This window comes from Heptranchias perlo, chromosome 14 (genome assembly GCF_035084215.1).
Source record: "Heptranchias perlo isolate sHepPer1 chromosome 14, sHepPer1.hap1, whole genome shotgun sequence".
Taxonomy (NCBI): domain Eukaryota; kingdom Metazoa; phylum Chordata; class Chondrichthyes; order Hexanchiformes; family Hexanchidae; genus Heptranchias; species Heptranchias perlo.
In genome coordinates this window covers 72,791,779-72,817,418 of record NC_090338.1, presented here as the reverse complement: position 1 = coordinate 72,817,418, position 25,640 = coordinate 72,791,779, and the positions used below count along the sequence as shown (strand labels likewise).

The 25,640-nt window shown below is 49.9% G+C and overlaps 1 protein-coding gene across 1 annotated transcript; it reads left to right on the top strand.

Annotated features, from left to right (window-relative positions):
- Positions 1 to 988: 988 nt before the first annotated feature.
- On the top strand, positions 989 to 7,072 carry LOC137332236 (axoneme-associated protein mst101(2)-like). Its single transcript, XM_067995928.1, has 6 exons — positions 989 to 1,277; positions 4,263 to 4,756; positions 4,845 to 5,174; positions 5,259 to 5,786; positions 5,871 to 6,441; positions 6,870 to 7,072. The coding sequence occupies exons 1-6, from the start codon at positions 989 to 991 to the stop codon at positions 7,070 to 7,072; spliced, it is 2,415 nt and encodes an 804-aa protein (XP_067852029.1).
- Positions 7,073 to 25,640: the final 18,568 nt, after the last annotated feature.

The window sequence follows — 25,640 nt, the reverse complement described above, 5'->3', positions numbered from 1 at the left end:
TGGAAACAATTTCTCCTTATTTAATCTATAAAAAACCTCTATCAAATCTCCTCTTAACCTTCTCTGTTCTAAGGAGAACAACCCCGACTTCTCCAGTCTCTCCACATGACTGAAGTCCCTCATCCCTGGTACTCTGGACTGATGAACTGGAGCTCCGTGCATGGGGGGAAAGGAGCTGAGGAGGAGTCTCTGGATGATTGATGGACTCTTTCTCTCTCTCCACACAACGGCCTGGAATATTCTATTCAATGTGAAAATGTTCAAATCATGAGGAACATAACCTGGGAATACTGCAGCCAACCTGTGGGATTCTGTGATCAGGGTTTCTGATTGTGCAGCAGAAATGTTTGATTCAGTTAAAATAGTTATTATTTACCTTCTTATCTATTTAATATCTCTCCAGGCGGGGCCTGGGGTTGAATTTCCGGTGACACTGAGGACACTCAAACCCTTCTGGGCCTGGTGTCTGGGTCCAAACTTCCTCAATACATTTCAAACAGAAACTGTGCTGACAGGACAACACCACCGGGTCCTGGTACACCTGGAGACACACAGCACAGGTTAATTCATCCTCTAAAGCTCCGGGCTCCATTCCTACAGCTCCTGAAGCAGCTTTCACACAGCACAAGAGAGAGCGACGAACCAGAGCAGGAAGTGAAATTCTTATAAACACTTGGTGCGGGGAGTGACAATGTCTGTTTCACTTACAGCATTTCCTTTGGCTGAAGATTAACCCTTTCAGGTCAGCAGGTCAGCACCAGACCCAAGAGTATTCATTATTCCCAAGGACAGTTGACAATTTTGTCTTCCACTGCAGCTGTTGCCTCATTCCCTGAAAAGCTCACTGATCGGCCCCCATTAAAATCATCCTTACTTTACTCCACATTTTCTCTTCTTAACAGCAGTTACTTAGAGAAAGAGAGTGAGAAAGAGGAATGTGGGCCCATTAGAGACAGATACAGGCGAGACTTTAATGGGCAATAAGGAAATGGCAAACTTGTTAAATGAGGACTTTGGGCCCCATAATGACGCAGAGGTGGGTTCTGAGTCAGGGGCGGGGTGGGTGGCGATAGCGGGCGCCATCCTGGAAGAAATCTGGGCACGTGGGATTGTCCGATTTCAACGTGGATACCTAATTATCACTTTGCTTCCGAGTTTCTCGTCTCCAATGCGCGTGAGCAGGCGTGATGCGAACTGGAATGCTGTGTTCGCAACTCGACTAAAGGGCCAATTCAAAGTTGGAAATTGGAGGATTTGGGAGCTTTTGGAAAGAGATGGTAAAGTTAGAACATGGTCTCAGGACGGTCAAAGGCTGAGCCCCGTTTCAACAATGCCTCACTTGATGTACTGCTGGGTGCAGTAAGGAGCACGAAGGAAGTAATATTCCCAAGCAACGGGAAGAAGAAACCTGCTGCTGTCCACCAAGAAGGTGTGATTAGAGATTGCTGAGGTCAGCCGCAGGAGTATGTGCCCCTTACCTAGATCCAGTGCAGGAAGCAGTTTAATGACCTAACCAGGTCAGGAAAGGTAAGCACAGTTGCAGATTCCCCTATATCCTGTAATGCACCACCCCCCCTCACACTGTCTTGTCATGCGTACTCCATCACATCACTTCTCACAGCCCCTTAAGTTTCAGCAGAACCCATCCTTCACTCTCTGTGAACTTCCTCACCTCCCCTCTGTGAACTTCCTCATCCACCACTGCCACTCACCCTAATCCTAATGCAATCTGATGCATCTGCCTGATAGTCACCCTCACCAAATGTACTGCATCCATCGGGTGAACGCATGCCTAACAGACACACGTACGTTTGTGGGTTAACCCTTGCAGGAGAAGCGAGCACAAAATACAAAGGGGGAGAACCGGAGGTGGCCCATGACAGATAGTGCAGCTGACATCAGCAGAGGAAGAGGCCATGGAGATCAGTGGCATATCTGCGTCCCTAACCATCGGAGACGGAGAGACTGGGACTCCGCGGCTGAATGGTGACAGAATTAAAAATCTCCTTGTCACACATGAACTAAGTGATGTTGACTTCATTTCAATACCGAGTAATGTGATCACCTTAATTATGCGGAGTAGCAACATTGTTACATTGCCAGTACTAATTCATATCCGTCTTTTCTCTCCTCCAAGGCCCATCACGCGCAGAACAGCAGCCCATCCTGATATTGTGTGTGAAGATCTCCAAGCTGTACAAATAACTCTCTCACAACAAGTACTCTCACCAAACCCTGTCCCAAAAGCAACTGAGAAAGCAGCCGTGAGCACTGAGCCTTTATTAATCTCGGGACACCTGACCTTTAACCACCCCCATGAAGTGCCGCTCAATCTCACTTCCGTTTTAATGCCGAGTTTCCCAAACCCCGGGAAACCTGTGCAGGAGGCATTAATTTCAAATCGCTGTCAAAATCTCAGGAAAGGGGCCTCATTTCAATATTATCATGACGGACCCGCCTCTCCGGACTGATTTCCGCAGTGGTTAAAACAAAAACAGGCATGTTTGCAGCCCTTTGAGGTCGGGATTCACAAATTTGACAATTTAACCCCCACCCCAACACTCTCCCGCCCATCGTGGGGAGGGTTAATATTCCCCAGTCTATGGTTCTATGACTCTATGGAAATAATGTAGCATTACAAATCAAAAACAGTGGAATACAGTCAGAGGAAGTCATGATCAAACTGCACAGGGTTCTGGTCAGACTGCACCTCGAGTACTGTGTCCAGTTCTGGTCAGACCCACCTCGAGTACTGTGTCCAGTTCTGGTCAGACCCACCCCGAGTACTGTGTCCAGATCTGGTCAGACCCACTTCGAGTACTGTGTCCAGTTCTGGTCAGACCCACCTCGAGTACTGTGTCCAGTTCTGGTCAGACCCACCTCGAGTACTGTGTCCAGTTCTGGTCAGACCCACCCCGAGTACTGTGTCCAGTTCTGGTCAGACCCACCCCGAGTACTGTGTCCAGTTCTGGTCAGACCCACCTCGAGTACTGTGTCCAGTTCTGGTCAGACTCACCTCGAGTACTGTGTCCAGTTCTGGTCAGACCCACCCCGAGTACTGTGTCCAGTTCTGGTCAGACCCACCTCGAGTACTGTGTCCAGTTCTGGTCAGACTCACCTCGAGTACTGTGTCCAGTTCTGGTCAGACCCACCTCGAGTACTGTGTCCAGTTCTGGTCAGACCCACCTCGAGTACTGTGTCCAGTCCTGGTCAGACCCACCTCGAGTACTGTGTCCAGTCCTGGTCAGACCCACCTCAAGTACAGTGTCCAGTTCTGGTCAGACCCACCTCGAGTACTGTGTCCAGTTCTGGTCAGACTCACCTCGAGTACCGTGTCATGTTCTGGTCAGACCCACCTCGAGTACTGTGTCCAGTCCTGGTCAGACCCACCTCGAGTACTGTGTCCAGTTCTGGTCAGACTCACCTCGAGTACCGTGTCATGTTCTGGTCAGACCCACCTCGAGTACTGTGTCCAGTCCTGGTCAGACCCACCTCGAGTACTGTGTCCAGTTCTGGTCAGTCCCACCTCGAGTACTGTGTCCAGTCCTGGTCAGACCCACCTCGAGTACTGTGTCCAGTCCTGGTCAGACCCACCTCGAGTAGTGTGTCCAGTTCTGGTCAGACTCACCTCGGGCATTGGGTCCAGTTCTGGTCAGACCCACCTCGAGTAGTGTGTCCAGTTCTGGTCAGACCCACTGTTTCAGGATTGATATAATATTGAATTTGAAAGGCCTTGGACCAAAGAGCCATTGAATAAAAACAAAATCAGACTGCTGGGCAATTAGATCATTGAAAGGTTCTGAAAAGGATCATGGATTTTACTACTTTTCGGAAGGATGTAGTTTTGCTGAAACAATATGTGGATGTGCCACAGACTGTGGATTTAACCACTTTCAGCAATAAGAGGAAGCATGCACATGGTGAGAGATAAACACTGCACAAACAATGGGATAGGGAAGGGAAACAACACTCAGAAAAAGCACAGAAGCACTCACAAGAAACACAAGAGCACTCACAATAAGCACAAGAGTCCTCACACGTAGAAGCACAAGAGCACTCACAAGAAGCAGCACAAGAGCGCTCACAAGTAGAAGCACAAGAGCGCTCACAAGTAGAAGCACACGAGCGCTCACAAGTAGAAGCACAAGAGCGCTCACAAGAAGCAGCACAAGAGCGCTCACAAGTAGAAGCACAAGAGCGCTCACAAGTAGAAGCACAAGAGCGCTCACAAGTAGAAGCATAAGAGCGCTCACGAGAAGCAGCACAAGAGCGCTCACGAGAAGCAGCACAAGAGCGCTCACAAGAAGCAGCTCGAGAGCGCTCACAAGAAGCAGCACAAGAGCGCTCACAAGAAGCAGCACAAGAGCGCTCACAAGCAGCACAAGAGTGCTCACAAGAAGCAGCACAAGAGCTCTCACGAGAAGCAGCACAAGAGCGCTCACAAGAAGCAGCTCAAGAGCGCTCACAAGAAGCAGCACAAGAGCGCTCACGAGAAGCAGCACAAGAGCGCTCACAAGCAGCACAAGAGTGCTCACAAGAAGCAGCACAAGAGCTCTCACGAGAAGCAGCTCGAGAGCGCTCACAAGAAGCAGCACAAGAGCGCTCACGAGAAGCAGCTCGAGAGCGCTCACAAGAAGCAGCACAAGAGCTCTCACGAGAAGCAGCTCGAGAGCGCTCACAAGAAGCAGCACAAGAGCGCTCACAAGAAGCAGCACAAAAGCGCTCACGAGAAGCAGCACAAGAGCGCTCACAAGAAGCACAAGAGCACTCACAAGAAGCTCAAGAGCACTCACAAGAAGCACAAGAGCACTCATAAGAAGCACAAGAGCACTCACAAGAAGCAGCACAAGAGCGCTCAAAAGAAGCAGCTCAAGAGCTCTCACGAGAAGCAGCACAAGAGCGCTCACAAGAAGCAGCACAAGAGCGCTCACAAGAAGCAGCACAAGAGCGCTCACAAGAAGCAGCACAAGAGCGCTCACAAGAAGCAGCACAAGAGCGCTCACAAGCAGCACAAGAGCTCTCACAAGAAGCACAAGATCTCTCACAAGAAGCACAAGAGCACTAACAAGAAGCAGCACAAGAGCGCTCAAAAGCAGCACAAGAGCGCTCACAAGAAGCAGCACAAGAGCGCTCACAAGAAGCACAAGAGCTCTCACAAGAAGCAGCACAAGATTGTTCACAAGAAGAAGCACAAGAGCGCTCACAAGAAGCAGCACTAGAGAGCTCACAAGCCGCACAAGAGCGCTCACAAGAAGCAGCACAAGAGCGCTCACAAGCAGCACAAGAGCGCTCACAAGAAGCACAAGAGCACTCACAAGAAGCAGCACAAGAGCACTCACAAGAAGCAGCACAAGAGCGCTCACAAGCAGCACAAGAGCGCTCACAAGCAGCACAAGAGTGCTCACAAGAAGCAGCTCAAGAGCGCTCACAAGCAGCACAAGAGCGCTCACAAGAAGCACAAGAGCGCTCACAAGAAGCAGCGCAAGAGCACTCACAAGAAGCAGCACAAGAGCGCTCACAAGAAGCACAAGAGCACTCACAAGCAGCACAAGAGCGCTCGCAAGAAGCACAAGAGCGCTCACAAGAAGCAGCACAAGAGCACTCACAAGAAGCAGCACAAGAGCACTCACAAGAAGAAGCACAAGAGCGCTCACAAGAAGCAGCACAAGAGCGCTCACAAGAAGCAGCACAAGAGCGCTCACAAGCAGCACAAGAGCGCTCACAAGAAGCACAAGATCACTCACAAGAAGCAGCACAAGAGCGCTCACAAGAAGCAGCACAAGAGCGCTCACTCGCAGCACTAGAGCGCTCACAAGCAACACAAGAGCGCTCACAAGAAGCAGCACAAGAGCGCTCACTCGCAGCACTAGAGCGCTCACAAGCAGCACAAGAGTGCTCACAAGAAGCAGCGCAAGAGCGCTCACAAGAAACACAAGTCCGCTCACAAGAAGCAGCGTAAGAGCGCTCACAAGAAGCAGCACAAGAGCGCTCACAAGGAGATGCACAATAACGCTCATAAGAAGCACAAGAGCGCTCACAAGCAGCACAAGAGCGCTCACAAGAAGCACAAGAGCACTCACAAGAAGCAGCACAAGAGCACTCACAAGAAGCAGCACAAGAGTGCTCACAAGCAGCACAAGAGCACTCACAAGAAGCAGCACAAGAGCGCTCACAAGAAGCAGCACAAGAGCGCTCACAAGAAGCAGCACAAGAGCGCTCACAAGCAGCACAAGAGCGCTCACAAGAAGCACAAGAGCACTCACAAGAAGCAGCACAAGAGCGCTCACAAGAAGCAGCACAAGAGCGCTCAAAAGAAGCAGCTCAAGAGCTCTCACGAGAAGCAGCACAAGAGCGCTCACAAGAAGCAGCACAAGAGCGCTCACAAGAAGCAGCACAAGAGCGCTCACAAGCAGCACAAGAGCGCTCACAAGAAGCACAAGAGCACTCACAAGAAGTAGCACAAGAGCGCTCACAAGAAGCAGCACAAGAGCGCTCACAAGCAGCACAAGAGCGCTCACAAGAAGCACAAGAGCACTCACAAGAAGCAGCACAAGAGCGCTCACAAGAAGCAGCACAAGAGTGCTCACAAGAAACACAAGAGCGCTCACAAGAAGCAGCACAAGAACGCTCATAAGAAGCACGAGAGTGCTCACAAGAAGCACAAGAGCGCTCACAAGAAGCACAAGAGCACTCACAAGAAGCAGCAAAAGAGCGCTCACAAGAAGCAGCACAAGGGCGCTCACAAGAAGCACAAGAGCACTCACAAGAAGCAGCAAAAGAGCACTCACAAAAAGCAGCACAAGTGCGCTCACAAGAAGAACAAGAGCCCTCATAATAAGCACAAAAGCGCACACAAGTAGCACTATAAGAGCGCTCACAAGTAGCACAAGAGCACTCGCAAGAAGCACAAGAGCGTTCACAAGAAGCAGCACAAGAGCGCTCACAAGAAGCAGCACAACAGCGCTTACAAGAATCAGCACACGAGTGCTCACAAGAAGCACAAGAGCACTCACAAGCAGTACAAGAGCGCTCACAAGAAGCACCACAAGAGCACTCACAAGAAGTTCACTAAGAAATAAAAAAGGGGCAGTCACACTACTAGGAGTGTACTATAGACCCCCGAATAATGAAAGGGCGATAGAAGAACAAATATGTAGGTAAATTTCTGACTGCAAAAATAGGACAATAAAAGTAGGGGACTTCAACTACCCTAACATCAACTGGGATTCAAACAGTGTGAGGGGCACGGAGGGCACAAAATTCCAGTACGTGACAAGCCCAACAAGAGGGGATGCAATTCTAGATTTAGTCCTGGGAAATGAAGATGGGCAAGTGGGTGAAGTGACAGTGGGTGACCATATTGGGGATAGTGACCACAATTCAGTTAGTTTTAGCATTATTATGGAAAAGGACAGAGTTAAATCAGGAGCAAACATTTTAAATTGGGGGAAGGCAAATTTTACAGAACTAAGAGGTGACTTGGCAGAAGTAGACTGGACACAACTACTTGAGGAGAAATCAGTGGCAAGCAAGTGGGAGGCACTAAAACGTGAAATTCTACGGGTACAATGCAGACACGTCCCCTCAAAGAAAAAGGTTGGCACTGCCAAGTCGAGAGCCCCCTGGTTGTCTAGAAGTATACGGGGCAAGACAAAGCACAAAAAGAAAGCTTATGTCCAGGGAAGGTCATGCCTTACAAATCTGATTAAATTCTTTGAGGAAGTGACAAGGAGGATTGATGAGGGTAGTGCAGTGGATGTTGTCTACATGGATTTTAGTAAGGCATTTGACAAGGTCCCACATGGCAGATTGGTCAGAAAGGTAAAAGCCCATGGGATACAGGGAAATGTGGTGAATTGGATCTAAAATTGGCTATGTAACAGGAAACAAAGGGTAAAAGTCGATGGATGTCTTTGCGAATGGAAATCTGTTTCCAGTGGTGTGCCACAGGGCTGAGTGTTGGGTCCCTTGCTGTTTGTGGTATATATTAATGATTTGGACTTGAATGTAGGGGGCATGATTGGCAAATTTGCATACGACACAAAAATTGGCCGTGTAGTTGATAGTGAAGAGGATAGCTGTAGACTCCAAGAAGATATCAATAGGTTGGTGGAGTGGGCAGAAAAGTGGCAAATGGAGTTCAACCCGGAGAAGTGTGAGGTAATGTACTTAGGGAGGGCAAACAGTAAAAGGGAATACACAGTAAACGGGAATATATTGAGAGGGGAGAGGAAGTGAGAGACCTTGGAGTGCACATGCACAGGTCCCTGAAGGTGGCAGCACAGGTAGATAAGGTTGTGAAGAAGGCATACGGAATGCTCTCCGTTATTAGTCGAGGTATAGAATACAAAAGCAGGGATGTAATGATGGAACTGTATAAAACGCTGGTAAGGCCACAGCTGGAGTATTGTGCGCAGTTCTGGTCACCACATTACAGGAAGGACATAATTGCTCTGGAGAAAGTGCAGAGAAGATTTACAAGAATGTTGCCAGGGCTTGAAAATTGCAGCTACGAGGAGAGATTGGATAGGCTGGGGTTGTTTTCCTTGGAGCAGAGGAGGCTGAGGGGAGACTTGATTGAGGTGTACAAAATTATGAGGGGCCTCGATAGAGTAGACAGGAAGTACCTGTTTCCCCTAGCGGAGAGTTCAAGAACTAGAGGACATATATTTAAGCTGCTTGGTAGAAGGATTAGAGGGGACATGAGGAAAAACTTTTTTACCCAGAGGGTGGTGGGTGTATGGAATTCACTGCCCGAATTGGTGGTAGAGGCAGGGACCCTCAACTCTTTTAAAAAGTACCTGGACCTGCACCTAAAGTGCTGTAAGCTGCAGGGCTACAGACCGGGTGCTGGAAGGTGGGATTAGAATGGGCACCTGGTCATTCTTCAAGCTGGCGTGAACACGATGGGCCGAATGGCCCCCTTCTGTGCTGTATCTTTTCGATGGTTCTATGGTTCTAAGCAGCACAAGAGCGCTCACAAGAAGCAGCACAAGAGCGCTCACAAGAAGCAGCACAAGAGTGCTCACAAGAAGCAGCACAAGAGCGCTCACAAGCAGCACAAGAGCGCTCACAAGAAGCAGCACAAGAGCGCTCACAAGAAGCAGCACAAGAGCGCTCACAAGAAGCAGCACAAGAGCGCTCACAAGAAGCAGCACAAGAGCGCTCACAAGCAGCACAAGAGCGCTCACAAGAAGCAGCACAAGAGCGCTCACAAGAAGCAGCACAAGAGCGCTCACAAGAAGCAGCACAAGAGCGCTCACAAGAAGCAGCACAATAGCGCTCACAAGAAGCAGCTCAAGAGCACTCACAAGAAGCAGCACAAGAGCACTCACAAGAAGCAGCACAAGAGCGCTCACAAGAAGCAGCACAAGAGCGCTCACAAGAAGCAGCACAAGAGCGCTCACAAGAAGCAGCACAAGAGCGCTCACAAGAAGCAGCACAAGAGCGCTCACAAGAAGCAGCACAAGAGCGCTCACAAGAAGCAGCACAAGAGCGCTCACAAGAAGCAGCACAAGAGCGCTCACAAGAAGAAGAGAGAAAATTCAGACGATCCATCGACTAACAGAATAGCCCCACGTCCAATTAAAAAGAGCGGGAAATTGAAGCTTTAAAAGTAGCCTTGCAGTAGTAGTTATAGGGGATTCAAAAATTAGGGGTATAGATAGCATCCTCTGCAGTAATAATCAAGGGTCCCGAAGGGTGTGTTGTCTCCCTGGTGCCAGGGTAAGGGATCTCTCAATGAGCTGGAAAGGACTTTGGAAAGGAAGGGGGAAGATCGAGTTGTCGTGGTCAATGTCGGGACCAATGACATGGGGAAGAAAAGAGAGGAGGTCCTGCTGAGGGAATATCAGGAGCTCGGAGCTACATTAAAAGGCAGGACCTTGAGGGTAATAACCTTACCCGAGCCACGTGCACATTGGCATAGGGACAAACAGGTTCAGAAAGTTAACATGTGGCTAAAGGATTGGTGTGGGAAGGAGGGGTTCAATTTAATGGGCCACTGGCACCAGTACTGGGACAGGAAGGAGCTGTACCACTGGGACGGGCTCCCCCTGAACCGGAATGGGACCAGAGTCCCAGCGGAAAGGATAAATAGGGTTGTAGAAAGACATTTAAACCAATAAAGAGGGGAGGGGGAGGCTCAGACAGAAACAAAAATAAAAATAGCCGAAAGATTAAAAAAGGGATGAGAGTGAAGTCCAGGTCATCAATAGTGTTAAAGGTCATTTAATATTTCAGGTTCAGAAAAAAATACAGGAAATAATAACAAAATAAATGATCGAAATACAACAGAATTGATAAAAAACAAGGAATGTGATCAGTTTAAATGTGTTAAAAACATCAGTACAGGGTCAATTACCAAATTAAAAGTTCGATACATTAATGCACGTAGCATAAGAAATAAAACAAGTGAATTAGCAATGCAAATTCAGTTTAAAGTGTATGATGTAGTGGCCATCACTGAGACCTGGCTACAAACAGGCCATGACTGGGAGATTAATATTCCAGGTTATAAGGTCTTTAGAAAGGACAGGGAATTGGAAAAGGAGGAGTAGCAATATTGACAAGGGACACTATTATACTATTACAAAGAGGGGATATCAGTAAGGGTGAGCAGGCAGTAGAAACACCATAGTTAGAATTGAGGAATAGAAAAGGATGTAAGACTTTGGTGGGAGTTGTTTATAGACCTCCAGATAGCAGTGATAAAGTAGCAGGATACATAAACGTGGAGACCAGAGAAGCTTGTTGCAAAAGCAGAGTGGTTATAACGGGTGACTTTAATTTTCACATAGACTGGGAGAAGCACATCAGCTCGAGTCCCTAAAGGCAATGAATTTCTTGAGTGTATCCGGGACAGTTCTCTGTTCTTGAACCAACAAGAGAACAGGCCATCTTAGATGTAATAACGAGTAATGAGCCTGAATTAGTCACCGAGCTAACAGTGATTATAATACGTTAGAATTCAATGTTAGTTTTGATTTGGTGTAAGGTTAAATCAGTCACCCTGCTCTGCGGATCCACCAAACTCACCATCACCAATGCTCAGGGTGTTTCTGGTCCGACTTATTTGAAGGACCTCCTCCTCCATTGGGGTCTTCTCCCACCATCTCCGGGGGTCTTCCACCGGTCCTGACCCTTCTCCCATAAGAGGGGGTCGGACAGTTTTATGAAGATGTTGCTTCCTCTGGACCTCGTGCATACGGTGGAAGGGAGAATCAGGCAGATGTTACAGGAATGGGGAGGTCATGCATTTGCGGAGATTGGCAGCAGTGTGAATGGAGGAGGCTTGCTGAGAAGAGGTGCAGGTCGCACAGATCAGAGAAGACGGGATGAGGACGGGATTATTGGCAGCAGCGAAAGGAGGGAGCGGGACGTGAGCATGTGTGAGGAGTGAGGATGAGCATTGGTGCATTGTACCATTGCGATTGGTGGTGAGGAAAGTGATGCAGGGGTGAGGAATGATGTGATGGTGCAGGAGGGACAAGAGGGAGTGGAAGGAGGTGCATTTCAGGAGGTGGGTAAAGAAGGACCCATACTGACCTTTCCTGACCTAGTCAGGTCATTGAAACTTTTCCTGCACTGGATCCAGGCCCTTGGTGTCTCGTTCCTGCTGTTCACTTCCTCAGCCGCCTCAGTCTCTTATATTGTGGCAGCAGGTTTCTTCTTCCCACGTGTGGGGAACAATGCATCTCTCCTGGCCCTCACGGAACTTGCCGTGACCTCCGACGAAACATCGGAGAGCCTGGGGCCCATCTTCCCTCTCTTTGCAGCCATAGTAACAATTTGGAGCAATCTTTCTCACTCTGGAATGCTAGCCCTGACCAAAGGCAGCCTCCCTTGAAGCGGTGGACTGAGACGTCAAACAATGGCCGGAAAATTGCATCGTGCGGGTGTGCGGCAGAAACGCACATCGTGAATCGGCCGAGAAACGCCGAAACATCGATGGAAATGAGGCCTGTCCGTTTAAATTGGCCAGACCTCCACCTCGTGCGGTTTTGGTCTCATTGCCCACGCCCGCCCTCGCACGCTCCTCTCCCTCCCTCGCACGCTCCTTCCCCCGCCCTCACACACTTCTCTCCCCCACCCTCGCACGCTCCTCTCCCTCCCTCGCACGCTCCTTCCCCCGCCCTCACACACTTCTCTCCCCCACCCTCGCACGCTCCTCTCCCTTCCTCGCACGCTCCTTCCCCCGCCCTCGCACACTTCTCTCCCCCACCCTCGCACGCTCCTCTCCCTCCCTCGCACGCTCCTTCCCCCGCCCTCACACACTTCTCTCCCCCACCCTCGCACGCTCCTCTCCCTCCCTCGCACGCTCCTTCCCCCGCCCTCACACACTTCTCTCTCCCTCCCTCGCACATTCCTCCCTACCTTTGCACACTCCTCTTCTCCCGCAAGCTCCTCTCCCTCCCTCACACATTCTTCCCCGCTCTGGCATGCTCCTCTCCCCACCCCGCACACTCTTCTCCCCCCCGCATCTCCTTTCCCCCCCCCCCACCTCGCATGTTCCTCTCCCCCCGCCCTCGCACGCTCCTCCTCTGCTCACGCCGCTCTTCTCCCTCCCTCGCATGTTCCTCTCCCCCCGCCCTCGCACGCTCCTCCCCTGCTCACGCCGCTCTTCTCCCTCCCTCGCATGCTCCTCTCCCCCCCTTGCACTCCCCTCGCCCATCTTTGCAAACTCCCCTGCCCTCGCACGCTCCTCCCCCACCCTCGCACACTCCTCCCCCACCCTCGCACGCTCCTACCCCGCCCTCGCACGCTTCTCCCCAGCCCTCGCAAGCTCTGCTCCCCCCCTCATAAGCTCCACTCCAGTCTCCCAATTAAAGTAAGGGTCCAAGTATCAGAATGTGCCATGTTCAGAGCTGAGTGTGAGGTTCTAGAGACCATCAAAAGCTCCTTAAAGTCTAACAGTCCAAGTGTAGACCCCTTGGTCGCTCCTGTCCTTAGATGAAGGAGGCACATGATCCCCGGAGTTATGCCAGGTTTGCACCCCCCAGTGACCTCTGTCCGTGACCCCACAATACCGGGTCAGTGGGAGGTCATCTTATTTCCAAGGGACGGTGGGTACCTACACCACTGGGGGTGGATCTCGGGAGGTCACAAAGTGCAGCACTGGCACGGGTGACTGAGCTGGGGAGGTGTTGCTGGGGCCCTCTCCTGGAAACCTCCAGACTTGGACCTTGTCAAAATATTTTTCCACATATTGAACAAACCTCCACTTCGGGGGTTCAAACAATGGCCCCGGCCTGGACCCTCCCCCACTCCCACCGATCATGAGCAAGGTAACATCTCTTCCTTCTCGCTCCATCAGCCCCCACAGATGTCCAACCCTTCTGTGAGGTTAAGGTTGCAACGACCTCCCTTCCCCCACCCCCTCTACATCACTGGCCTTGTAAGGGGCAGGGGGAGGCTGCACTCCTTACATGGCCTATCAGGAGGTCCCAGTGCAGGCTCTAACCTGGTGTATCTGGTTTCCAACCTAGTTTGTTTCCCTTCTGTCACACTCCCGCTGAAGGCTTTGGCCTGGATCTCTGGTATTTGGACCTGATGTGTGTTCCCTATTCGGGGGGGGTGGGGGGGGGTGATTAATTCGTAGATGGGAGATGAGGGCTGTTTAGAGAGTGGGATCACACACACTCATTCCTTACTCCAACATTGGGTTGAATCAGGCTTAGGCTGATACAATGAAAGTCTCTTTTATCTCTCCCCTATACGGGCTCTACATTAAATCAGTCTGGGATGGGTTCAGTCCCCTTCACAGTGGGCGTGGGACCCACGGCAGAAAATGGCCGTGATTTGCAGGATGCAGGTCTAATCCCTCACCTTTGCTGTTAAGGGGAGGCACTGAGCACAAACCAAGTGCAGACTAGGGCTGCTAACTCTTGAAATGATCCCCACCAGTAACGGTGGGAGCTCGCTGAGGATGGACCAGGGTTTATTAGCTTTTTAGCATCCTTTGGAGATCAGAAATGCTGGAGCTTGTGACGGTCAATTCTGACCACTGTTTGGGTTTCGATACCATTCAGTCGGCTTCTGTGCCACAAACCTTTCTGTGATTGAATGTTAAGATTTGCCACTTACTGCAGGCAGTGTAGTGTTGTAAATGTACAGGGGATGGGCTCGGTCCTCCCTCCTCTGTCAGCAGTTACAATGACAGGTTGGTCCTTGCCTTGTGCAGGTATCTCTGCCGTACTCTCAGAATCCTTTCTTCCATTGTTTGGTGTCCACAGATGTTGTGCATCAGTTAGTCAGTTCAAGTGTGAGAGGCAACACATTGTCCTTATTACTGGCTCATTAACCTGTGTCTCGCTCGCTGTGTACCGGGCCAGGTGGCCATATTACAGGATAGGGTGGATGAAGTCTTTGTACAGTGTGAGCTGACTCCTTGCTCCTGTCTATAGAAGGCTCACAACGAGCCCGACCTGCCTGATGCCTTGGGGATGATGTCGTCCACGTACCGAGTCCAACTCACATCCGTCTGGGAGGTTTTGCCGAGGGACTTCTGCTGCCTGCAGGTCTTGATTGGTTTTGACAACAGCCCGGCCCTCACATCCTCTTCCCTTCACTTGCTTCCTTTGGGGAAAAGCAGACTCTGTGATTTTCTGGGGTTCAGCAGAATGCCCCACTGACTGCCCATTCCTCCGCATCATCCAGCATCTCCAGAGCTTTCCTGATGCTATTTCCCCCCCCCCCCCCCCGTCGTGGAGGATACCCAAATGGTGATGTCATCAGCAACGGTGAGAAAGCCCCAGTCCTGTGTTGAGATGTTGAATGTCGTTGCCATAAATGAGGGATGGGGGTGGGTGGTGTAGGGACGGAGTGGGCCATTTCCTTCTCCAAGCAGCGGGCACGTTCCTTGTGATTGGGTTTGGTGCGGACAGCACAGAGGTGATTATTGAAGAGCTCTGCTCTCTCTGGGTCTGTCACGTTCCTTGTGATTGGGTTTGGTGTGGACAGCACAGAGGAGATCGTTGAAGAGCTCTGCTCTCTCTGGGTCTGTCACGTTCCTTGTGATTGGGTTTGGTGTGGACAGCACAGAGGTGATTATTGAAGAGCTCTGCTCTCTCTGGGTCTGTCACATTCCTTGTGATTGGGTTTGGTGCGGACAGCACAGAGGTGATCGTTGAAGAGCTCTGCTCTCTCCGGAATAAAAGCAGAAAATGCTGGAAACACTCAGCAAGTCAGGCAGCAACTGTGGAGAGAGACACAGAGTTAACGTTTCAGGTCAATGACCTTTCATGTGAACTGGAAGATGTCAGAGATTAACAGCTTTTAGGCAAATACGGAGCCAGAGAAAATGGGGTGAAATGGGGGAGGGATGTCAAGAAAAGAACATAAATGGAAGGTCTGCGATAGGGTGAAGAGCTGGTGTCTTGACCTTTCATTGAGCTTCACTGCAACAGTGTAAGAGACCGATGACAGAGAGGTCAGAGTGGGAGTGGGAAGGGGAATTAAAATGGCAAACGACCAGCAGGTCAGGGTCACGCTTGCAGACTGAGCAGAGGTGTTCAGTAAAGCAATCACCCAGTCTGCATTTGGTCTCCCCAAAGTGGAGGAGATCGGATTGTTTGCAGAGGATACAGTATATTAAGTTGAAAGAAGTACAAGTAAATCGCTGTTTCACCTGGAAGGAGTGTTTGGGGCCCTGGACGGTGGGAAGGGAGGAGGTGAAAGGGCAGGTGTTGCATCTCCTTCACTTGCAGGAGAAGGTTGTTGGGGATGGAGAGTGGGTGTTGGGGGTGATGGAAGAGTGGACCAGAGTGTCGCAGAGGGAGGGGTCCCTTTGGAATGCTGAAATGGGAGGGGAGGGGAAGACGTAGCTGGTGGTGGCATTGCGCTGGAGGTGACGGAAATGGCAGAGGATGATCCATTGAATGTGGAGGCTGGTGGGGTGGAAGGTGAGGACCAGGGGGACCCTATCGTGGTTCTGGGAGGGAGGGGAAGGGGTGGGGGCAGAACTACGGGAAATGGAATGGAAATGGTCGAGGTCCTGTCAACTGCAGTGGAGGGGAATCCTCGGCTGAGAAAAAGGGAAGCACTGGTGTGGAAACTGGTATCATCAGAACAGATACGACGGAGAGGGAGCAACTGGGAGAATGGAATGGAGTCCTTACAGGAAGCGGTGTGGGAGGAAGTGTAATCAAGGTAGCTGAGGGAGTCAGTGGGCTTGCAATAGACATTGGAGGACAGCCTATCCCCAGAAATGGAGATAGAGAAGTCGAGACCAAGAGACCAGTCACACTGGTTATTCATTAATCCAAGAGGTTACTTAAAATGAATCAGTTTCTGCATTTGAAGCCAGCCTAGAATTTACCAATGGAGAATGTAAACAGGAGTTGAAAACATTTCAGAGAGACGGAAGTGGGAACTGATCGAAGGCCCAACAGTGTTAACACTCCCCACAGTTCAGACAACACAGTGTTAACACTCCCCACAGTTCAGACAACACACAGTGTTAACACTCCCCACAGTTCAGACAACGCAGTGTTAACACTCCCCACAGTTCAGACAACACAGTGTTAACACTCCCCACAGTTCAGACAACACAGTGTTAACACTCCCCACAGTTCAGACAACACAGTGTTAACACTCCCCACAGTTCAGACAACACAGTGTTAACACTCCCCACAGTTCAGACAACGCACAGTGTTAACACTCCCCACAGTTCAGACAACACACAGTGTTAACACTCCCCACAGTTCAGACAACACAGTGTTAACCTTCCCCACAGTTCAGACAACGCACAGTGTTAACACTCCCCACAGTTCAGACAACACAGTGTTAACACTCCCCACAGTTCAGACAACGCACAGTGTTAACACTCCCCACAGTTCAGACAACACACAGTGTTAACCTTCCCCACAGTTCAGACAACGCACAGTGTTAACACTCCCCACAGTTCAGACAACACAGTGTTAACACTCCCCACAGTTCAGACAACACAGTGTTAACACTCCCCACAGTTCAGACAACACAGTGTTAACACTCCCCACATTTCAGACAACACACAGCACTAACCAAGTGCTGCTATTTGGAACATAGGAACAGGAGTAGGCCATTCAGCCCCTCGTGCCTGCTCCACCATTTGATAACATCATGGCTGATCTGTGATCTAACTCCATATACCTGCCTTTGGCCCATATCCCTTAATACCTTTGGTTGCCAGAAAGCTATCTATTTCAGATTTAAATTTAGCAATTGAGCTAGTATCAATTGCCGTTTGCGGAAGAGAGTTCCAAACTTCTACCACCCTTTGTGTGTAGAAATGTTTTCTAATCTCGCTCCTGAAAGGTCTGGCTCTAATTTTTGGACTGTGCCCCCTACTCCTCGATTCCCCAACCAGATTGGAGGAGGTAACATGTAGTCCTTACAGTCGAGCAGCCCACACTGCTCTAATGCTACCACACATCTGGCCAGATGGAGCATGTATCTCATCTGCTGACTGAATCAGGGCGGCATCCATTTAAAAGGCCGAACTTGCAACTATACCTGGTTGGTGGATTGGGGATTTCTTAGAGGGCTTGACAGGGTAGATGCTGAGAGGCTGTTTCCCCTGACTGGAGAGTCTAGAACTAGGGGGCATAGTCTCAGGATAAGGGGTCGGCCATTTCGGACTGAGATGACCCCCCTTCACTCAGAGGGTTGTGAATCTTTGGAATTCTCCACCTCAGAGTGGATGAACAGAAGAACATAAGAAATAGGAGCAGGAGTAGGCCAATCGGCCCTTCGAGCCTGCTCCGCCATTCAATAAGATCATGGCTGATCTGATCCTAACCTCAAATCTAAATTCACGTCCAATTTCCTGCCCGCTCCCCGTAACCCCTAATTCCCTTTACTTCTAGGAAACTGTCTATTTCTATAAGATGCTCAGTCACTGAGTGTATTCTAGTCTGAAATCGATAGATTTCTGGACTCTAAGGGGATCAAGGGATCTGGGGATCGGGTGGGAAAGTGGAGTTGAGGTCGAAGATCAGCCATGATCTTATTGAATGGTGGAGCAGGCTCGAGGGACCAATGGCCTCCTCCTGCTCCTATTTCTTATGTTCTTATTTAAACGTGTTACCGTTATGAGCTCAGTACCTTAGGCCTTTACGAATCCAAATACTATTACAAACTGCCAGATTTTATACACTTCTCTCACTCCCTCATGATTCTGCACTACAGGATTGTACAACAATTCAGATAGAATTGGCACAGGCACGATGGGCCGAACGTCCTCCTTCAGTGCTGTAAGAATCTATGATTCTATGAACTCCATATGAGGAGAATTGAATTAACTTGTCTCTTATCAATAACTTTAGTTTCCCTTTCTTAACGAGCTCTTTTTCTGTTGGGCTAACGAGATCAGTATAACTCCCTAACTTTGTTATCTGACCGATAGATTCACTCTTGTTCCATATAGCTGCTATTCCACGAAGTGAAGTCTGTCTTTATTTCTGTGAAGTTCGATACCAATTAAAAAGGATGATGTATGCCCAGATGTTTTCCTTTTGCAGAACTAACTGTTTTCCCGCACTCGTAATCAAATGATTGAGGCTCTCTGAAACTTTAGGAAGCAGTCTGCAATGTCACGTCTTTTAATTTAATGTCTTATTACTTCATCCTGAAACTGACCATTGGTGCAGGGTCTGCCCTGGCCCAACAGCCCAGAGATCACCACTCCAAACTGACTCTTACTCTCTGCTCAACAAGCAAAGGCTAAAGGTTAACATTACTACAATATCCAGAGAAATCAATAGTAGTGTAACATTAGCAGACTTCAGGACAGCCTGATTAACCCTTTCCTTACACTTGAGTAAAGGACAGAATGGGTGGATCAGGGGCAGGAAGGGTCCGTCTGGAGGCACCAGCCTGCTCAGATGCTTCTTTCTCTAAACATTCAGCAGCTGTGAGGGATGCAAAGGACAAGCAACTGACTTGTGCATCATGAGACCTGACTCAGCAATAACAGCAGGCCTTTCCCATCATCAAACTATCAGCTGATATTAGAAACTCACAGCTCTGTAAACACGTCGTCCCATAACCATTATCATGGACCCGGCAGCTCTCCTCCATCTTCTCCGTCCTCCACACTCCCCGATGTATCTGTCCAGCGGTTGCCGATCTTGTTTCCTCCTTTGTCTGATGAGGGACCTGATGCTCGTCATTCCTTCACCCTTGGGTTGTCCTTTGCCTCTGGTTCTGCACATCTTTCTCCTTGGGCGTCACACAAGATACAGACTAATTTGCAATGTGTTTCCACCCAGATGTCTGCAGACATTCCCTTGTGAAGATGTCAGTAGGACAGTGCGGAGGTGAGTCCTGCTTCCAGCAGCATCACAGGTGCCAGTGGCCAGCCTTCACATGGCATTGGGAAACGGCTCAGTGCACCGGGCTCACCAAAGGCCGTGAGAACACCCCAGCTGACCCGTGCACCAGAGCGTGTCGCTCCCCGAGCCAAGTTGCTCCAGTGCAGCCATGACAATGGCATCTACCTGTTAATGCGGATGGTCAACCATTAAACCAGGATAACTCTAACCCGGCCACGTACTGCCCTGTCAACCTCCTCCCAATCATCAGGAGAGTGATGGTGGGAATCAGCAATAGTGTCATCAAGCAACACCTGGACACTACCAACCTGTTCACCGAGGCCAGGCCAACCCAGTAATGGACTCGTGGGCCCTTTAAATATACGTGCCCCATGCTCAGACACTGCAAACTCCTGTGGGATGCTGCAGCTGATTCTCCTCACACTGCTCTCGACTCCCCGTACCCTTGTGTTCTCAGCACAGACTCTAAACCTCCCCCCCTGCCAGTGAGCAGGATCACCCCCCATACCCAGCTCAAGCCCTGCTTATTCTACTCGTTGATAACAGGCGACTGCCCGTGTGGGCTGTGATCTGAGCAGGGAGAGGACAGGCAGGAGAGAGGAGCAGTGGGCAAAGTAGCAGATAAGTAGGAGAGAGGGGTACCATCGACTGACACTTCCAGAGACACCAAGAGTGGATGTGTTACCCCCCTGGGCAGTCCCAGAAGCTCTCAGCGATGCCCAGGAGACCCCGGGGGTGGAATTAGTCTCTGGTGTTTGTGCAACACGGGCGATAGTGAATGGACAGCCCATTTTACACCCCGCACGATTTTCCTTTCCACTGAAGTCAGTGTAACTCGGGCTGTCGATTCACCATCGCTGTTTTGAGCTACGGCCAAAGAACAATTTCAACCCCAGCCTCAGGTTTTCAGAGCAGCTCTTTAAAGGGTGAAGGAGATGGGATTTCCATGCGGAGTGATTAGTGACACTCTGCAGCCACTTCCCGATCTCGGACCCTTTGGTAACGTCACTCCCCGCGCATACGGGAACGGATCAAGTCCTCTGACGACGTCACTTCCTCATGGCCGAAGTTAACCCTCGCTGCCTGAAGGTGTTGTTTTATATCAATCTGTGCGGCTGAATGAAGGAGCTGTGGGGCCTTTGTCCTTTGTGAGCATCTGTCACTAACACTAGAATAGCTGCTTTTGGTCAGTTTTGTGCTTTCAATTCGTAGAGTTACACTTGATCAATAAACTACATTAGTTGTATAATTATTATGGTGTTAATCTCACTAGTTAATATCAATAATTATTCTCAGTAGTTAATCTCGGTAGTGATTTTAATCTCAGTAGTGATAATAATTTTACTAGTTAATTTCAGTAGTGGTATTAATCTTAGTAGTGGTATTAATCTCAGTGATTGGTCTCAGTAGTTATATTAATCACAGTAGTGACATTAGTCTCAGTAGTTAATCTCTGTAGTGATATTAACCTCTGTGCTGATATTCTCAGTAGCAATATTATTCTCACTAGTTATTCTCAGTATTGATATTAATCTCAGTAGTGACATTAATCTCAGTAGTTAATCTCAGTAGTGATATTAATCTCAGTAGTTAATCTCAGTAGTGATATTAATCTCAGTAGTTAATCTCAGCAGTGATATTAATCTCAGCAGTGATATTAATCTCAGTAGTTAATCTCAGCAGTGATATTTTACATAGAATTTACAGCACAGAAGCAGGCCGTTCGGCCCAACAGGTCTATGCTGGTGTTTATGCTCTACAAAAGCCTCCGCCCACCCCTCTTCACCTAACCTTATCTGCATGACCTTCTATTCCTTTCTCCTTCATGTACTTATTTAGCTTCCCCTTAAATGCATCTCTGCTATTTGCCTCAACCACTGCATGTGGGAGCAAGTTTCACATTCTCACCTCTCGCTGGGTAAAGAAGTTTCTCCTGAATTCCTTATTAGATTTATTAGTGACTATCTTATATTTATGGCTCCTAGTTTTGGACTCCCCACCAGTGGAAATATCTTCTCTACGCCTACTCTATCGAACCCCTTCATAATTTTAAAGGCCTCTATCAGGTCACCAGGATATTGGGAGAACTTCCTTGCTCTGCCTCCAGTAGTGTCATTGAGGAGACATCACAAACCATAAGAATGTTCCACATATTAATGTTAGTAGTGATATTAACCTCAGTAGTGATATTAATCTCAGTTGCTAATCTCAGTAGTGATATTAATCTCAATAATTAATCTCAGTGATAATATTAATCTCACTAGTTAGTGAGTCCCTAGTTGTTACAGAAGATGGTGCCATGCTCCCTGTGGTCTTTCTGTGCTATGATTGATTGATGAATTACTTTAGTTGTATAATTGCAGTGCTGTTAACCTCAGTCGTGATTTGTGGTTGTATCATCATCGACTACATTAATCATTAGTAGTCACTCAGGGTCTCCTAATAGTTACACGAGTTACAGTGACGTCCTGAAGGTTTCCCCAAGATGAATTAGACATTATATACTATACTGACGTGGGCTAGTGCAGGCAGGAAAAGTGTGAGACCACATGGAGCCCGGCATCAGTCTGATATAAATACTAGGAACCCACCTATTAGGGAATGGATGGGGGTCAATTTTAAAATTAAATTGCGGGTGCGTTGGCGGGGGGAGGGCTCCGAAAATCGCGGAAATCCCGAGCGTGTTCGGAACCGGTTCCAACCCGCAGACTTCCGGGTTCCCCATTGACACGCCTGGATGCGCACCTCCCAAATGCGGAAGTCCCACCGGCAATTAAAGCGCTTCAGCTATGATGAGAGACTGGGAAGATTGGGTTTGTTTTCCTTGGAGCAGAGGAGGCTGAGGGGGGACATGATTGAGGTGTACAAAATTATGAGGGGCACAGATAGGATGGATACTAAGGAGCTTTTTCCCTTCGTTGAGGGTTCTATAACAAGGGGACATAGATTCAAGGTAAAAGGCGGGAGGTTTAGAGGGGATTTGAGAAAGAACTTTTTCACCCAGAGGGTGGTTGGAGTCTGGAACTCACTGCCTGAAAGGGTTGTGGAGGCAGGAACCCTCACAACATTCAAGAAGCATTTGGATGAGCACTTAAAATGCCATAGCATACAAGGCTACGGACCAAATGCTGGAATATGGGATTAGAGTAGACTGGGCTGATGGCCGGCGCGGACACGATGGGCCGAAGGGCCTCTATCCGTGCTGTATAACTCTAAGACTCTATGAAGTGCATAAGGCAGGTTACCGATGGCTTGTTTCGCAGGGTCTCGGACTATATCAACTTCCCCATGGATGACCTCAGCGAGACTGAGAGGGCAGTGGGATTCCACTCTCTGGCTGGCTTCCCACGGGTGCAGGGTGTAATCGATTCCACCCATATAGCAATATGAGCACCTCCACACGAGCCAGGACTGTTCATCAACAGGAAGGGCTATCACTCCATCAACACTCAGCTCGTTTGTGACCACCGCAAGAGATTCCTTCACATGTGCGCCAGATACCCTGGCAGCTGCCGCGATTCCTTCATCCTCCGGGAATCCAACATCCTGCCCCTCTTCCACGCACCGAACTCCCGCTAGGGCTGACTCCTCTGGGACAAGGGATACCCCCTGCACACGTGGCTCATTACACCTCTGAGGAATCCCACCACCGATCAACAGCGTCGATATAACGACAGCCACATCGCTACCAGGTGTACAATTGAGCATGCTATAGGGCTGCTCAAGATGCGATTTAGGTGCCTTGATCATTCTGGGGGAGCGCTTCAATATGCACCAGACAGAGTGAGACGCATTATAGTCGTCTGTTGTGCCCTGTACAACAAGCACAACAGAGAGGGGTGCCGCTCGAGGAGGCCCCATCCACATCTGCCACCCATATTGAGGAGGACGAGGAGGCCGAGGAGGAGGAGGCAGAGGAGGAGGAGCAACCCATGGGCAGAACAGCGGCTCACCTGGCTGCTCGTGAGGCCAGGGAGTCACTGATATGCGAACGGTTCTCCGAACATCAGACAGTGTGAAGAGTCCAGTCCTCACCACCTGGACAGAGCAGCGCTCACACCAGCCCCTCCCCCCACTCCCTGCACAAAACAGTCCTGCAACTATACATACACCCACTGCAGAGTGACCCAATGGGTGGCATCAGGTGTCACCATTCATGGTGAAACTCATGAAAGGCCCGATCACAAAAGCCAGTCAAGAATGGGCAAGACGTGGCAGTAGTGGTGACAATCATAATATTTAATGTCACTTTAATAAAAAGCAAATATAAATGAAAAACATGACCAACCATCAAACACCCTTGTGCAAACTCTTCGTGCTCACAAAACCTTCACCTCTCTCTTCCTCCTACTTCTACGTGGTGCATCCCCTGTGGCTGCAGCAGAGGTAGTGGCAGGTTGCTCATGTTCACGCCCTGACTGTTTAGGTGCTTTGGGCCTACGCACTCTGGGTTTTGGAGCCCATGAGGGTCCCTCCAAAGACTGTTCCACCTGCACCTGTGCAGGGGCAGACTCGGCCACCTGGGGAGGAGGCAGCATTGCGGGTACTGGTTGAGAGGGGGGCAACGGGTGAGATATGGGAGCACTTTGAATGGCATCCCCACTTCCATGCCCCCTTTCACCATCATCCCTCTCCTGGACCAGGCCCACATCACTCCTACCACTCTGCTGGAGAACAGTTTGGAGGACATGTGTGATGCCTTGGAAGCCCAGTTGTAAAGTTTCTGTCTGCCTGTTTAAGGTGGCAGAATGTTGTTCACCCTCAGTCCAAACAACCATTGTCAGGGCCTGAATGGACTCATTTGTGAGCCATGCTTGAAGCTCAACGGAGGCTAGCCTTCTCTCCATTGCAGACATTCCCGCACTTACCTGTGACACTATCTCAGAGAGCTGCTCATGTCCCTGTGACAGTATCTTAGAGATTCCCTCCCGTACCTATGCCACCATTCCACTCATGCAGGAGTTGGACTCCTCCATCCTCTGCGTGATTGTGGAGAGTTTGTGTGGCACCTGTTCCAGTACCTTGCAAATGTGCTGCTGCCCCTCGATCATTCTCCTTTTAAAGGACAGTCTCCGGGGTTCAGCATCTGCTCCCAGCTGAACAGAGCCTGGAGAGGAGTGCTCCCACCAATGTGGACTCTCCACAGCTGCCCCTGCCACCAGTGTCTGCTCGTGCTCACTTGTGTGTGGTGACTCACCAGGTGCCAATCCAACTAACTGAGTACTGGGACCCACCGAAGAGCGAGTATCTGTGCTGGTGAATGGCTCACTAAGCCAGGAGCTCCTCTGAGGAATCGCCCTCTGCCATCACTGCGGTCGCTGAAGGCCCTGTAAGAGAACAGAAGGTAATAATAAGCATCATCAGAGATGTGTCATGTTGCGATGAGCATACTGAGGTGCTGAAGATGGCGAGGCATGTTAACATCAATTCATGTTGTGTGTGATGAATGTTAAAGTTCTGCCACCAGGCGTTTGTCGGGTGCCAGATCGCCGTCCCTGACAGAGAGTGCGGCTCAGCTCCAGCGCCTCCTGCTCCGCATCTGTGAGGAACACGATTAGTTGTGGCCCCCCCTCCAGTCCTTGCCCTCTCCCGTGTATTTTGCGCTTTCTTCTCCTAGAAGGGGAGAAAGTACAGACGTGTGAGGGAGTGATGGTGAAGTGGTCAGCCAATGAATGCATTGCTTTGGGTGAGGCTGACCGTGAAAGAGATGCATCAGAGGGTGAGTATCAGACAGAGAGATCACATTGGATGAGGATTGGGGGAGTGGGGTGACTAATGGGGAGGTGAGGAAGTGTTAAGGAAGTGCAGCTAAGTTGAGGATGAGCCTTAAGTGGGTGTGAGGAGTGATGTGATGGAGTAGTGTTGACAGTGCAGAATGAGTTGGGGGGTGGGGGCGGTGATGTGGAAGACGGAGTGTAGGAGAATCAGTAAGTGTACTCACTTTTGCTGACCTAGTTAGGTCATTGAAGCGCTTCCTGCACTGGATCCAGGTGCGGGAGATGTTGCTGCTGTTGGTGACCTCCTCTGCCACCTCGAGCCAGGCCTTCTTGGTGGCAGAGGCAGGGGCACGTCCTCCTGTCCGCCGGGTAAAACAGTTCCCTCCTCCTCCTCACCCCATCCAGTAGCACCTGGAGTGAGGCATCATTGAATCTTGGAGCAGTCTTGCCCCTGTGCTGCTCTACCGTGGTGTGTGGGGGTTTGCTCCAGAAAAAGCCTTTGGAGCAATGCCCCTTTAAATAGAGCTCCTCCAGCTGACAGCCTGTGATGTGGGGGCGCAGTCCGCCCGCTGCGCAGCTATCGGTGGGTAAACCCGGAAGCCACATCGAG

Coding starts and splice junctions, on each gene's coding strand:
- LOC137332236 (XM_067995928.1), top strand. CDS start 989: ATGGCAAACTTGTTAAATGAGGACTTTGGGCCCCATAATGACGCAGAG. Junction 4,757..4,844: donor CACAAGAGCGCTCACAAGAA/GCACAAGAGCAC, acceptor CACAAGAAGCAG/CACAAGAGCGCTCAAAAGAA. Junction 6,442..6,869: donor CGCTCACAAGAAGCACAAGA/GCACTCACAAGA, acceptor TAGCACTATAAG/AGCGCTCACAAGTAGCACAA.